The sequence below is a fragment of the Oncorhynchus clarkii genome, chromosome 2 (genome assembly GCF_045791955.1).
Source record: "Oncorhynchus clarkii lewisi isolate Uvic-CL-2024 chromosome 2, UVic_Ocla_1.0, whole genome shotgun sequence".
Lineage (NCBI taxonomy): Eukaryota > Metazoa > Chordata > Actinopteri > Salmoniformes > Salmonidae > Oncorhynchus > Oncorhynchus clarkii.
Window position 1 is genome coordinate 59,364,679 of NC_092148.1, and position 15,778 is coordinate 59,380,456.

The window sequence follows — 15,778 nt, forward strand, 5'->3', positions numbered from 1 at the left end:
TACACGGATCAGTCGTCCTGGTCCCTTTCCAGAAAAACAGCCCCAAAGCATGATATTTCCACCCCATGCCTCACAGTAGGTATGGTGTTCTTTGGATGCAACTCAGCATTCGTTGTCCTCCAAACACGACGAGTTGAGATTTTACCAAAAAGTTATATTTTGGTTTCATCTGTAACATTCTCCCAATCTTCTTCTGGATAATCCAAATGCTCTCTAGCAAACTTCAGACTTCAGTTCTGGGATTTTTTAATCACCATTCTTGTGATCATTTTGACCCCACGGGGTGAGATCTTGCGTGGAGCCCCAGATCGAGGGAGATTATCAGTGGTCTTGTATGTCTTCCATTTCCTAATAATTGCTCCCACAGTTGATTTCTTCAAACCAAGATGCTTACCTATTGCAGATTCAGTCTTCCCAGCCTGGTGCAGGTCTACAATTTTGTTTCTGGTGTCCTTTGACAGCTCTTTGGTCTTGGCCATAGTGGAGTTTGGAGTGTGACTGTTTGAGGTTGTGGACAGGTGTCTTTTATACTGATAACAAGTTCAAAAAGGTGCCATTAATATAGGTAACGAGTGGAGGACAGAGGAGCCTCTTAAAGAAGAAGTTACAGGTCTGTGAGAGCCAGAAATCTTGCTTGTTTGTAGGTGACCAAATACTTATTTTCCACCATAATTTGCAAATAAATTCATTAAAAATCCTACAATCTGATTTTCTGGATTTTTTTTCTCATTTTGTCTGTCATAGTTGAAGTGTACCTATGATGAAAACACATTTCAGTTGAAGGCATTCAGTTGTACAATTGACGAGGTATCCCACTTTCCCCTTTCCCTTTCTAATAGACCACTATAGTGAGAAGGGAGATGGACTGGTCAACATAACATAAAGGTCCAATCACACACTATTGAATGTATTGGCTGTTTCTGTCGTCTGGCTCCAAGTTTTCACGCCACAGACAGCGGGTTTAAGCGCGCTCAATAATAAGGGAGAGAGTCCGTCAGAGGCAACTGTTTTCCCTTCAGTTTTCCACCATCTGTGCGTAAGTGGGTGTGTCAAATGCAGGGTAGGCTAGCGCTTGGGTACGCACTCTGAAAAGAAGAAAAAGTTCATAATGAGTTTAGTCTGAAACTCGCCCCGGATTTACAGGATGGCTCTCTGGACACGAGCGGACAAAAATGGTCAATTAGACCTTTTGCTCCGGGACCGCTGGATTCGGGTAGCGGGCGAATTGACCAGCGAGACTTTCACATTAACGGCCGAAGCAGAGATAAGCGGGCACGCGAACAACTTGCATTGCAACAATTCAGCGGACCTACGAAATGGAATATCAAACGGAAACGACCCAGGGTTAACTTCGGGAAATTCGAACCATGGTCAAATCTCGAACCCAGAACAACATCCGAACCATGGTGCGCTAGGACGAAGCAGTAGCCCAGCGCACGGGGGAATCAACAGGGGTCACTACGAAGGTTTTAGCGCAGGCTCTAGCAAGTATAATCGTGATAACGGTACGAACTCTGATTTTGGCAGCCCGGGGTCCAGTTACGGTAGTCCTAGATCTAGCTTCAGTTCCAGGCATGGCGAAACTTCCATCAATTTAGAATCCTGCGCATCGGAAGCTGTGCGTAAAGTTCGAGTTGTAAAACAAGAGTCGGGCGGGTTGGGGGTCAGCATCAAGGGGGGTCGGGAAAACCGAATGCCCATCCTAATATCCAAGATCTTTCCCGGACTTGCAGCAGATCAGAGTCGAGCTCTTCGGGTCGGTGACGCGATACTGTCAGTCAATGGAAATGACCTCAGGGAGGCTACGCATGATCTAGCGGTGCAGGCTCTAAAAAAGGCCGGGAAAGAGGTTACGCTTGAGGGTAAGTTTTCAAACGCAATAGCGGGGATTTGAGAAGGCCAGTCATTCTGACAGCTGCCTCAACCAGGCCTATTACCCTAAACAATGTGCGCTTGATAGCAAAATAAAACTTTATTCTGCTTCGTTCTTGATGAAGGCCTACTATGGAGCTGTGGGCCAAGTATTGCATGTTTTTGACAATCAGGAAATAGACACAGACCTAAATAAAAGAAGATCACGAACAGCCAGTTGGATGATTAACATTCAGTATGTTGAATTTATTGATGCCCAGGATACTTTTTCAATTATAAAAAATTTAGGCAGGATTCAGGCAAAGCTTTAGGCTACAATGTTTCCTTTCTATTACATTGCCAGACTACAGCAAACTGGCTACAATGTAACCAGTTCACAGCCACTGACTCATTAGGCTTATTGTAAACAGAAAAGTAAGAACAGTGATTACAAAACTAGCTACATTGTATGTGGCAGTGGTTATTCTAGATAAGTCATTGTAGGCTAGAACAGTTAATCATCATGTTTGTGTACGCTTATATTGATTTTGGAGCACTTTGGTGTGAAGCCCTGGGGGTTGGAAACAACTGGTCAGGGGCTGAAATGCACTGTGTGGTGGATAGGCTTAATGCTTTGGAAATTAACCCTTTATGGGTGTAGAGAGTTGGTTTATGTGACACAGTTTGTCTCATTCTGTCAAATGAGGTCTCACTGTAAACCCCAAAATAAAGTAGGCTTAATTTTTTTTCTGCTTCTCATCTCAAATAGGCCTAATAGTTCAAAATAAGACTGTCTCTCCACTGAGGAACCTAGGAATTTGTTTAAGGAATGTGCCAGTTCCCTGTCAATGTTTGTTAGACTGACAGGGAGTGAGTTGTGATGTTAGTAAAAGGGCCCCCATTCCAATCTGTCTGCATTTTCCTCCTCATCCTCTGAAGACTCCCATAGGCCTAACCACAGATGGACAAGGTCGAAATTAGATTTCAATTTCCAGACCACTATGTGATGTACACAATACATAAACCCTAGACATTGCGGCAATTAGTGACTTCACATTCCTTAACCAGGTTGCTTCCAAAACCTGCATGAAACTCGCACACAGGCATGAATGTTGTGTTTCTAACAAATACAATAGCTACTTTATTGAGCTTTTCCTAATAAATATGAGCCCACGGTAATGGAAATGTAATAACTGAATAACATTAGTCAATTGGATCGTGGCTGTCTGTGTTTAGTTTGCCTGCTTATTGGTGGATAGAGGAGGAGACCATTGTCCGGTTAAAAGGAATAATTAAAACAGTACAATGAGACAGACTCTAGTCATAAAATGGGGACAGGCCCAATTAGAGAGAGTTAGTTCATTTATGTTGTTCACAAACCAAGACTTACTGACCATTGAACATTTCACTTGAGTATGCAATGCACTATGAGTCAAAGCATTAAAAAAGGGCCATCACATATAGAAGTGTGAATTCAGGTTAATGTTGTAACACTACCGGTTCTGATTCATATCAGTGGAACAAGCACGTTTGCTCTCCTTTCCCTCTCTCAAGTTGTTTGTGTTTGTAAACAGAAATGGATATCCACAGAAATATCTGAGTATAACCTACTTAGCTAAGATATTTGTTTATGTGGAATTCATTGCAGGACCAGTGTAGCAGCATGCACCTTGTGCATAGTGTTTGTGTAAAAAAAGATCCACCTACTGGATATATATACACTCTTTCCACTCATTTCCATGCCCCCCTTTTGTGATCCAGGTCAGGGTGATCAGAGGTGAGGAAGGGGGCAGGTTTGTGTGTTTGAAGGGGAGCAGCAAAGGGGGGCTTTTTTTAAAATTAGGCCAGATATGTACAGTACCAGTCAAAAGTTTGGACACACCTATTCAATCCAGGATTTTTCTTAATTTTTACTGTTTTCTACATTGTACAATAATAGTGATTACATCAACACTATGAAATAACACATATGGAATCATGTAGTAAAAAAACAAATGTTAAACAAATCAAAATATATTTTAGATTCTTCAAAGTAGCCACCCTTTGCCTTGATGACAGTTTTGCACACTCTTGGCATTCTCTCAACCAGCTTCATGAGGTAGTCACCTGGAATGCATTTCAATTAACAGGTGTGCCTTGTTAAAGGTTCATTTGTGGAATTTCTTTCCTTAATGCGTTTGAGCCAATCAGTTGTGTTGTGACAAGGTAGAGGTGGTATACAGGAGATAACCCTATTTGGTAAAAGACCAAGTCCATATTATGGCAAGAACAACTCAAATAATCAGAGAAATGACAGTCCATCAGTACTTTAAGACATGCAGGTCAGTCAATCTGGAAAATGTCAAGAACTTTCCAAGTTTGTTCAAGTGCAATCGCAAAAACCATCCAGCGCTATGATGAAACTGGCTCTTATGGGGACCGCCACAGGAATGGAAGACCCAGAGTTACCTCTGCTGCACAGGATAAGTTCATTAGAGTTAACTGCACCTCAGATTGCAGCTGAAATAATTGCTTCACAGAGTTCAAGTAACAGACAAATCTCAACATCAACTGTTAAGAAGAGACTGTATGAATCAGGCATTCATGGTCGAATTGCTGCAAAGAAACCACTACTAAAGGACGGCAATAAGAAGAAGAGACTTGCTTGGGCCAAGAAACACGAGCAATGGATATTAGACTGGTGGAAATCTGTCCTTTTGATCTGATGAGTCCAAATTTGAGATTTTTGGTTCCAACCGTTGTGTCCTTGTGAGACGCAGAGAAGGTGAACGGATGATTTCCGCAAGTGTGGTTCCTACTGTGAAGCATGGAGGAGGAGGTGTGATGGTCTAGGGGTGCTTTGCTGTGATTTTATTTATTATTCAAGGCACACTTCATCTGCATGACTACCACAGCATTCTGCAGTGATACGCCATCCCATCTGGTTTGCGCTTAGTGGGATTGTCAATTGTTTTTCTACAGGGCAATGACCCAGCTCACCTCCAGGTTGTGTAAAGGCTATTTGACCAAGAAGGAGAGTGATGGAGTGATGCATCAGATGACCTGGCCTCCACAATCACCTGATCTCAACCCAATTGGGATGAGTTGGACCGCAGAGTGAAGGAAAAACAGCCAACAAGTGCTCAGCATATGTAGGAACTCCTTCAAGACTGTTGGAAAAGCATTCGTCATGAAGCTGGTTGAGAGAATGCCAAGAGTATGCAATGCTGCCATCAAGGCAAAGGGTGGCTACTTTTAAAGAATCTAAAATTGAAAATATATTTTGATTTGTTTAACCATTTGTTTTGGTTACTACATGATTCCATATGTGTCATTTCATAGTTTTGATGTCTTCACTATTATTCTACAATGTAGGAAATAGTAAAAATAAAGAAAAACCCTTGAATTAGTAGGTGTGTCCAAACTTTTGACTGGTACTGTATATTTGAAAGGAGCCTCTCCAGAGCCTTCTACAAACCCCCTCCCCACCTGTGGAGTCTGACACACTGTTCTCATTAAAGGCCTGGCAGCACACAGTCTGGGGCAGGAGGAGAGAAAGACGTTCATGGGGAGGAGAGGAAGGTAGAGCTGGACAAACCACAGGAGGATTGTGGTCAGAAGAAAAACAGTGGTCAGGATCTGGGGTGTAGCCAGGCACATAAAGCAATACCCGGGTGAAGTCTACAAGAAGAGAAGAGCAAATGTGTGCATGATCAAACCATGGGGAAGGGAGGGGGGTACACAACAGACCATGGGTTTGTAACTTCAACTCCTTCAGCCAAATACTGAGTTGGAGTCTGTCAGATTCCTCCAGCTCTCCCCTTCCTCCTCGGTCTCATTCCTCTGCATTGCTGTGGCCATATAGGTATGGAGGGAAGGAGAAAAAATTAGCTCTAGCTATGTGTGATGGCACCTCTAGAGATCCAGTCCCATCTCTTTCTCTCAAACTCAAACACACACCTCTGTGTACTGCCCTAATTAAAAGCAGTACGGTAGCTAACAGTTCTAATGAGATCTTTAAACAGCGCCAGCGAGGGACAGCAAGCAGAGTATTGACAAATGGAGATGGTGTGGTAAGCCTCCAACATGTATCTTTCCTCTGAGTGTGAGCCAGTGTCATGTTCTTTAGTCACCTATTCTTCAACCTGTGATGGCTAAAGCGTATCCGTAAAGATGTACCAGAGCTACAGTACAGTGGGAAAGGAGGAATGAGACCGAGACCAAGCCTGTACTTAAACGTTCCATGGCATTTATAACCACACTGGAACACTGCAGTGATATTGTGGCTGGAAGTCTTGACTGAGCATCTTTACAGAATCTTTTCAGTACATTGAATCTAGAGTTGTCATTCACTACTTCATGTGGCTGTGTGTATTGGACATATGACACTCGGTGTAATGTATACTTTGCTACCTCAGGATTGCGCTGTATAACTGTAGGCAGCTCTGCCCATCTTGATCTCTTCAGGGTTGGGGTTAGGTGGTTTCTAGTCATGCTCTGGCCCATGTCCAGAAGGCCTGCCACTTTCTAAAACATGCATGCACACACATACACTCCAAAAGACTTGGATAAGTCTTCCGGCGCCGACAGAGATGGCCGCCTCGCTTCGCGTTCCTAGGAAACTATGCATTTTTTTGTTTTTTTACGTGTTATTTCTTACATTAGTACCCCAGGTCATCTTAGGTTTCATCACATACAGTCGAGAAGAACTACTGAATATAAGATCAGCGTCAACTCACCATCAGTACGACCAAGAATACGCTTTTCGCGACGCGGATCCTGTGCTCTGCCTTACAAACAGGACAACGGAGTGGATCCCATGCAGCGACCCAAAAAAACGACTCCGAAAAAGAGGGAAACGAGGCGGTCTTCTGGTCAGACTCCGGAGACGGGCACATCGTGCACCATTCCCTAGCATTCTTCTTGCCAATGTCCAGTCTCTTGACAACAAGGTTGATGAAATCCGAGCAAGGGTAGCATTCCAGAGGGACATCAGAGACTGTAACGTTCTTTGCTTCACGGAAACGTGGCTTACTGGAGAGACGCTATCCGAAGCGGTGCAGCCAACAGGTTTCTCCACGCATCGCGCAGACAGGAAAAAACATCTTTCTGGTAAAAAGAGGGGCGGGGGCGTATGCCTTATGACTAACGTGACATGGTGTGATGAAAGAAACATACAGGAACTCAAATCCTTCTGTTCACCTGATTTAGAATTCCTCACAATCAAATGTAGACCGCATTATCTACCAAGAGAATTCTCTTCGATTATAATCACAGCCGTATATATCCCCCCCCAAGCAGACACATCGTTGGCTCTGAATGAACTTTATTTGACTCTTTGCAAACTGGAAACCATTTATCCGGAGGCTGCATTCATTGTAGCTGGGGATTTTAACAAGGCTAATCTGAAAACAAGACTCCCCAAATTTTATCAGCATATCGATTGCGCAACCAGGGGTGGAAAGACCTTGGATCATTGTTACTCTAACTTCCGCAACGCATATAAGGCCCTGCCCCGCCCCCCTTTCGGAAAAGCTGACCACGACTCCATTTTGTTGATCCCTGCCTACAGACAGAAACTAAAACAAGAGGCTCCCACGCTGAGGTCTGTCCAACGCTGGTCCGACCAAGCTGACTCCACACTCCAAGACTGCTTCCATCACGTGGACTGGGACATGTTTCGTATTGCGTCAGACAACAACATTGACGAATACGCTGATTCGGTGTGCGAGTTCATTAGAACGTGCGTTGAAGATGTCGTTCCCATAGCAACGATTAAAACATTCCCTAACCAGAAACCGTGGATTGATGGCAGCATTCGTGTGAAACTGAAAGCGCGAACCACTGCTTTTAATCAGGGCAAGGTGTCTGGTAACATGACCGAATACAAACAGTGCAGCTATTCCCTCTGCAAGGCTATCAAACAAGCTAAGCGTCAGTACAGAGACAAAGTAGAATCTCAATTCAACGGCTCAGACACAAGAGGCATGTGGCAGGGTCTACAGTCAATCACGGACTACAGGCAGAAATCCAGCCCAGTCACGGACCAGGATGTCCTGCTCCCAGGCAGACTAAATAACTTTTTTGCCCGCTTTGAGGACAATACAGTGCCACTGACACGGCCTGAACGAAAACTTGCGGTCTCTCCTTCACTGCAGCCGAGGTGAGTAAGACATTTAAACGTGTTAACCCTCGCAAGGCTGCAGGCCCAGACGGCATCCCCAGCCGCGCCCTCAGAGCATGCGCAGACCAGCTGGCCGGTGTGTTTACGGACATATTCAATCAATCCCTATACCAGTCTGCTGTTCCCACATGCTTCAAGAGGGCCACCATTGTTCCTGTTCCCAAGAAAGCTAAGGTAACTGAGCTAAACGACTACCGCCCCGTAGCACTCACTTCCGTCATCATGAAGTGCTTTGAGAGACTAGTCAAGGACCATATCACCTCCACCCTACCTGACACCCTAGACCCACTCCAATTTGCTTACCGCCCAAATAGGTCCACAGACGATGCAATCTCAACCACACTGCACACTGCCCTAACCCATCTGGACAAGAGGAATACCTATGTGAGAATGCTGTTCATTGACTACAGCTCGGCATTCAACACCATAGTACCCTCCAAGCTCGTCATCAAGCTCGAGACCCTAGGTCTCGACCCCGCCCTGTGCAACTGGGTACTGGACTTCCTGACGGGCCGCCCCCAGGTGGTGAGGGTAGGCAACAACATCTCCTCCCCGCTGATCCTCAACACTGGGGCCCCACAAGGGTGCGTTCTGAGCCCTCTCCTGTACTCCCTGTTCACCCACGACTGCGTGGCCACGCACGCCTCCAACTCAATCATCAAGTTTGCGGACGACACAACAGTGGTAGGCTTGATTACCAACAACGACGAGACGGCCTACAGGGAGGAGGTGAGGGCCCTCGGAGTGTGGTGTCAGGAAAATAACCTCACACTCAACGTCAACAAAACTAAGGAGATGATTGTGGACTTCAGGAAACAGCAGAGGGAACACCCCCCTATCCACATCGATGGAACAGTAGTGGAGAGGGTAGCAAGTTTTAAGTTCCTCGGCATACACATCACAGACAAACTGAATTGGTCCACTCACACAGACAGCATTGTGAAGAAGGCGCAGCAGCGCCTCTTCAACCTCAGGAGGCTGAAGAAATTCGGCTTGTCACCAAAAGCACTCACAAACTTCTACAGATGCACAATCGAGAGCATCCTGGCGGGCTGTATCACCGCCTGGTACGGCAACTGCTCCGCCCTCAACCGTAAGGCTCTCCAGAGGGTAGTGAGGTCTGCACAACGCATCACCGGGGGCAAACTACCTGCCCTCCAGGACACCTACACCACCCGATGTCACAGGAAGGCCATAAAGATCATCAAGGACATCAACCACCCGAGCCACTGCCTGTTCACCCCGCTATCATCCAGAAGGCGAGGTCAGTACAGGTGCATCAAAGCTGGGACCGAGAGACTGAAAAACAGCTTCTATCTCAAGGCTATCAGACTGTTAAACAGCCACCACTAACATTGAGTGGCTGCTGCCAACACACTGACACTGACTCAACTCCAGCCACTTTAATAATGGGAATTGATGGGAAATGATATAAATATATCACTAGCCACTTTAAACAATGCTACCTTATATAATGTTACTTACCCTACATTATTCATCTCATAGGCATACGTATATACTGTACTCTATATCATCGACTGTATCCTTATGTAATACATGTATCACTAGCCACTTTAACTATGCCACTTTGTTTACATACTCATCTCATATGTATATACTGTACTCGATACAATCTACTGTATCTGCCTATGCTGCTCTGTACCATCACTCATTCATATATCCTTATGTACATATTCTTTATCCCCTCACACTGTGTACAAGACAGTAGTTTTGGAATTGTTAGTTAGATTACTTGTTGGTTATTACTGCATTGTCGGAACTAGAAGCACAAGCATTTCTCTTCACTCGCATTAACATCTGCTAACCATGTGTATGTGACAAATAAAATTTGATTTGATTTGAAGCAGACATATTCACTGACACTGTTAGTAAGAGCAGTGTGGTTAGCAGGGACTTGGAAAATAGGTTCCAATCCTTGGCCCAGTGCCTTACCATGACTTCTCTCCTTCTGTCAAATTGCACACACACACAGTCCGCCCATACTTGTACTAGCAGATATTTGGGCCAATTACTTTCACAAGCCTAATCCTCGCCTACATCCGACAATGACCTTGTCTCTTCAGCTACTCGTTTTGAGTTTCTCCGTCAGAGCAGAGCGACCCAGAGCACTAAAGGAAGAGAGAGGGAAAGAGAATGTGTGAGGTGGAATGGGCCACGGGACCAAATTTGGAAACTGAATCCATGATTTCAGTCAAAACTATTATTCTCCAAGAAGCTGACCTGCTAAGCACACAACTGCCCCACCAACTCTCCAACTCAGAGCAACTCAACAAGAGACTAATACGTCCTTATAAAACATTTATTACTCTTTAATTGAGCGTTGCAACTTTTTCAACCACTGTCTGAAATATATGATCACTCTTGTGTTTCTTTTGGACACACTTTTTTACAACTTGATGTCTATGCATATTTAATCACTGTTTATTTAGTTTTTCTGTGTTTCTGTAGTGAAATATATCCGGGAGGTTTCCCCACTGTTTAAGAAGCCGTCCTTGGTAGCAGACCTACCGTGGGATGGGGTGCGTCCTCAATCCCCCAACTTCAGTGGCAGTGAGGACTCGGGGTCCCCCAAACACAGCGGGGCCAAGGACCGAAAGCTCATCCCCCTCAAAATGTGCTTCATCAGCAGGAACCTGACTATACCTGACCTGGAGAACAGGTAAGGCCTGCGTGGGGGTGAGTGTGAGAGAGAATACAAAGAGGAGGAGTGTTGGTTTGGTATGTTTAGTAAGATAATGATAAGAATTAATAATTGAAATTAATAAGTTATTGCATTTTGTAAATTGGTTTTCATTATACAGAGTAATCTTGAAGTGCATATAATTACAAATTAAAACCAAACAGAAAAAATGGACACAACTAGACACTATGATGATGAGTACTGTTGACTCCTACAGGCTCTTGGAACTGCACTCTCCTGATGGCCAGCACACGGTGGTGCTGCGCTGTAAGGACAGCCCCAGCGCCAACTCCTGGTTCACAGCCATCCACACCAACATTGCTTCCCTGCTGCCCCAGACTTTGGCCCACATCAACTCCTACCTGGGCTCCATCACCACGGGGTCACACCCCCAACTCAAACATATCAGCTGGCTGGCAGAACAGGTACTACACTCATAGGCCTTCAGAATAAATTACACAAACAAAACATTATTTAGAAATAACTAAATTATACTAAAAAGTACTGTATGCTGTTGTGAAATACACTTATGTACAGATGCACACATACAGTATTGTTTTGTTGTTCAGTCGTGTACCTTACTGCATGTGTACTGTAAAGAGTTTGTTTTATAGATAGTCACTGTATGCTTGTTGTGATATTCTGTAGTCTTTTAAATGTGCCGTCTTGTACTTTTGCTGTGCAAATCAGAAACAAATCAGAATTTATTTTAAATGCATTTGACATAGGTACACATAATTTAAAAGAACAATAGAGAACAACATTGAAGAAATTGGAACAATAGGGAAAAGAGGGAAACAGCTGAACACAATGAAAGCAGCAAATAGTCCACAAAGCAGGTAATGGTGTAATGTCGGTACGCCTGTTTAATGTATGGATATTGTCTGTGCAGGGTTGTTTACTTGGCCTTGTTGGGGGTTGACAGGAAGTACTTTGAGACAGAAAACCACAGGAAGCTGCTGTTGCATTAACTATTTCCTCTGGGCCCACCTAGCATGACACACACACACCTACACAAACAGACATAGAAAACCTTATCAGTAATGACATAAGCACTTTGACACCTTCTCTCATGCTGTCTCTCTTTCTTTATGGTGTAGGTCCAGTTGGATGGTGGGCGGCACCAGTTCCGACCAATCGTCATGGCACTGACAGAGAAAGATATCCTGCTGTTTGAATCAGTCCCATGGAACCGTGAAGCATGGTCCACACCCCTGCTCACACACCCACTACTCGCCACAAGGTACGTCAACAGGTTGGCCAGACAGCATTAGAATGTAGGTTGTATCTCTCTCTGCCTCTTTCACACTGAGATGTGTTGGCGTTTTGTTATCATAACTTATGAATCACTTAACTTGATAAAGATCACTCGTGGGAGGAGCAAACGATGAGCTGACCTTGTTTGGTGTGTACCCATTTCTATGTAGACTGGTGCACTCTGGCAGTGCCCGCAGTTCCCCGGCGCAGGGGGCAGACCTGGTGTTTGCCACTCGGACAGGTACAGGGCGAGGCATTGAATCCCATGTATTCCGGGTGGAGACGCACTGGGACCTGTCCTCGTGGACCCGGGCGCTGGTGCAGGGGGGGCATTCCGCTGCAGAACTGATTAAGGAGATCTCCATTGGTGAGTGGATGTGTATGTCTGTATCAGTGGAGGCTGCTGAGGGGAGAACGGCTCATAATAATGGCTGGAACGGAGCAAATGGAATGGCATCAAACACCTGGAAACCATGAGTTTGATATATTTGACACCGTTCCACTGATTCAGATCCAGTCATTACCACGAACCCGTCCTCCCCAATTAAATCAAATCAAATTTTATTGTTCACATACTCATGGTAAGCAGATGTTAATGCGAGTGTAGCGAAATGCTTGTGCTTCTAGTCCAACAGTGCAGTAATATCTAACAAGTAATCTAACAAATTCACAACGACTACCTAATACACACAATGTAAGGGGATGGAATAAGAATATGTACATATAAATATATGGATGCGCAATGGCCATGAGGCATAGGCAAGATGTAATAGATAGTGTAAAATACAGTATATACATATGAGATGAGTCATGTAGGATATGTAAACATTATTACAGTAGCATTATTTAAAAGTGACTAGTGATACCATTATTGAATCCATTTATTAAAGTGGCCAGTGATTTGAGTCTGTATGTTGGCAGCAGCCTCTCTATGTTAGTGATGGTTGTTTAACAGTCTGATGGCCTTGAGATATAAGCTGTTTTTCAGTCTCTCAGTCCCAGCTTTGATGCACCTATACTGATCTCGCCTTCTGGATGATAGCAGGGTGAACCGGCAGTGTCTTGGGTGGTTGTTGTCCTTGATGATATTTTTGGCCTTCCGTGACATCGGGTGCTGTAGGTGTCCTGGAGGGCAGGTAGTTTACCCCCGGTGATGCGTGAAGACTGTACTACCCTCTGGAGAGCCTTGCGGTTGAGGGCGGTGCAGTTGCTGTACCAGGCGGTGATGCAGCCCGATAGGATGCTCTCGATTGTGCATCTGTAGAAGTTTGTGAGGGTTTTAGGTGACAAGCCAAATTTCTTCAGCCTCATTCTTCACCACGCTGTCTGTGGGGGTGGACCGTCTCAGTTTGTCCGTGATGTGTACGTCGAGGAACTTAAAATTTTAACTTTAAGATGCCACCAACCTCCTGTGGACTGTATTTCTAACATTGGTCAGTGGATGTATGTATAACGTTGGTTTGTCTAACTATCTGTGTATATTATTGAGTGAGGCTTTGGAATCACATGATTCACTTCTCACTGTGATACAGGAAGTGATAACAGAAAAACGTTAATGTTAAAAAAAACTACTGTTCAATGGTAAAAGAAGGGGGAATGTTTCCACTCACGTTGAGTCTTTTCATTCCCTATTCCACTGCAACACAAACATATTCAGACTTCTCACAGGCACACACATACTATTCCAATTACACACACTCACACACAAAGTTCTCACCCTCTCCTCTGTCCCTCAGGTTGCATGCTGAACAGGCAGGACGTTCGCCTCACGCTTCATTATGAGAAGGGCTTCACTGTGACCCGGGAGTCAAGGGAGCCTGCAGTGGGCACTGTGCTCTTCAGATACCCCTTCGAGAAGCTCAAGATGTCCACAGACGATGGGATCCGCAACCTTTACCTGGACTTTGGAGGTCCAGAGGGTGAAATGGTACATCGATGTTGGACACATTAGTGCATTTCAGAGAGTAATGGTCTAATAGTCCCTTTAATATATTGATTGATCTACTGTTTCGTATGTTTTATTTGGTCTTTGTCTTTTTAGGTGTTTGACCTGCACTCTGGCCCCAAGCCTGTGGTGTTTGTTCTTCATTCCTTCCTGTCGGCCAAACTGTCTCGTCTGGGCCTGCTGACGTGAAGAGGCTGGGGTCAGGCACATCAACAAATATTCCTCTTTTTACTATGCATCATTCATCACAAGCGTTCCAATGTATATGTGCTCTTTTTATGCATGTACTTTGTTCTTGTCAGGTGATTGAGTGATTTTTGTGAAGAACAGAGTATGTATTTGTTCATCTAAGTATGTGTAAATGCGATTGGGTTTGCAAGTTGTTGATTGAGTGTAAATGACCAAGAGCATACTGCCAGTGTGAATGGGTTTATACTTTTGCATTTGTGTTGGCTTTATAGTGCATGTTACCCAAAAACAGATAATCTAGCACATTATCTAAAATGATTTATAATCAGGATTGCCAACTGTGCCTTGTTACATGTAGTGATAAATGCTATTTTTATTGTGTAAAAGTTATTTGTCTTCAAAAGCTAATAGGTTTTAAAGCAAAGTAAGCCTTAAACATGCACAGCAATAGTATTATTCTTATACTGTAAACATGTTATTTCTGTATTGTTTATTCTTTGTATGTATATCCTATGTTTAGCATGACTTGACTATGGAAAAAGTTATCTTATTTTGGAGCATTTACAAAATCACGGTGTAACACCAGCCTGCCTCAAAGACACCCTTCCCTCCAGTAGGCTAGCCACACCGCCAAACCATTGTCCCATGCTGCCTGAGAACACCACTTCCCTTTACCACTCCATTCTGCATTGGCCTTAAGCCAAGTCTTTCTATTAGAGTTCATGATATGAGGTCATACCTAAGCTTCTCTACCTTTCTACTCTCTTCTTTTTCTGTGTTTCCTGTGGAAGTTCCTCATACGCACCATGCAAACATGAGATGTACTGTCAATATGCATCCACAGTAAAGTACCTGAGGGGTCTGGGTCATGTTTTTGCCCGTATACTCCATCATGGTCATATTACATAATTAAAATAAGCAAAATACTTAAAGAACGTTCAAAAATGTTCATTCAGCACTATGATATCTGGGAAAATGTCATTTCAGCTGCATTATGGCTCATTTGTCTCAAGACTTCTGTCTCATCTTCAAAACAGGCTTCAGGTCCAGTTAGTAAAAGCTTTGGATACTTTTAATAGCACAAATAGGATGCAATTATTTTGTTTTATCCCTGTGTAAGCTTATCATGCTGTATGTTACCACTGGCTCTGATTGCTACATTATGTCATGGCTCTTATTCGGACCCTGCCTGACCACATGATCCCCCAGCTTGACTTAATATGTAAGCAGATACTGTAAGTGCCTAGTGGATGCTGCCAATTGTATGTCTGAACTCTATCCCACTTCAGTCTCTGTACTTTTAATAATTTGTAGGTATCAATACAGATCTGTCAAACATTGTTTAAAGAAAAATGTTTATCATATCTTTCTTCCATTTTGTTTCGAACAATGTACTGTTACTGCAAAGCATTTTTTTTTAAAGAAAGAGTGTTGAACCAAATGTATCTGTGGTAGCTTTGCGTTTGACACAATCATTTAGCAGGACAGCATTGAAGAAACATTGCTGCGGCAAACCTGTTACATGCTAAGAATTTTAGACTTCCAAGCCTGCACTCTAAAATATATATATGCAATGTATGATCATCTAAAATGTAAATATCTATAAGAATAAAATCTGTTAATGCCCAGCTGTAACAGATGGTTTTGTTGTCTGATCATTACAGTGGAAAGA

General features: G+C 43.8%; 1 protein-coding gene across 1 annotated transcript; it reads left to right on the forward strand.

The window, feature by feature from the left end:
• The first annotated feature begins 1,082 nt into the window (after positions 1–1,082).
• On the forward strand, positions 1,083–15,741 carry LOC139370880 (beta-2-syntrophin-like). Its single transcript, XM_071110737.1, has 7 exons — positions 1,083–1,862; positions 10,484–10,694; positions 10,933–11,140; positions 11,816–11,958; positions 12,143–12,339; positions 13,709–13,899; positions 14,014–15,741. Exons 1-7 carry the CDS (start codon positions 1,145–1,147, stop codon positions 14,104–14,106), a joined length of 1,761 nt encoding a protein of 586 aa, XP_070966838.1. The 5' UTR covers positions 1,083–1,144; the 3' UTR covers positions 14,107–15,741.
• The last annotated feature ends 37 nt before the right edge of the window (positions 15,742–15,778 follow it).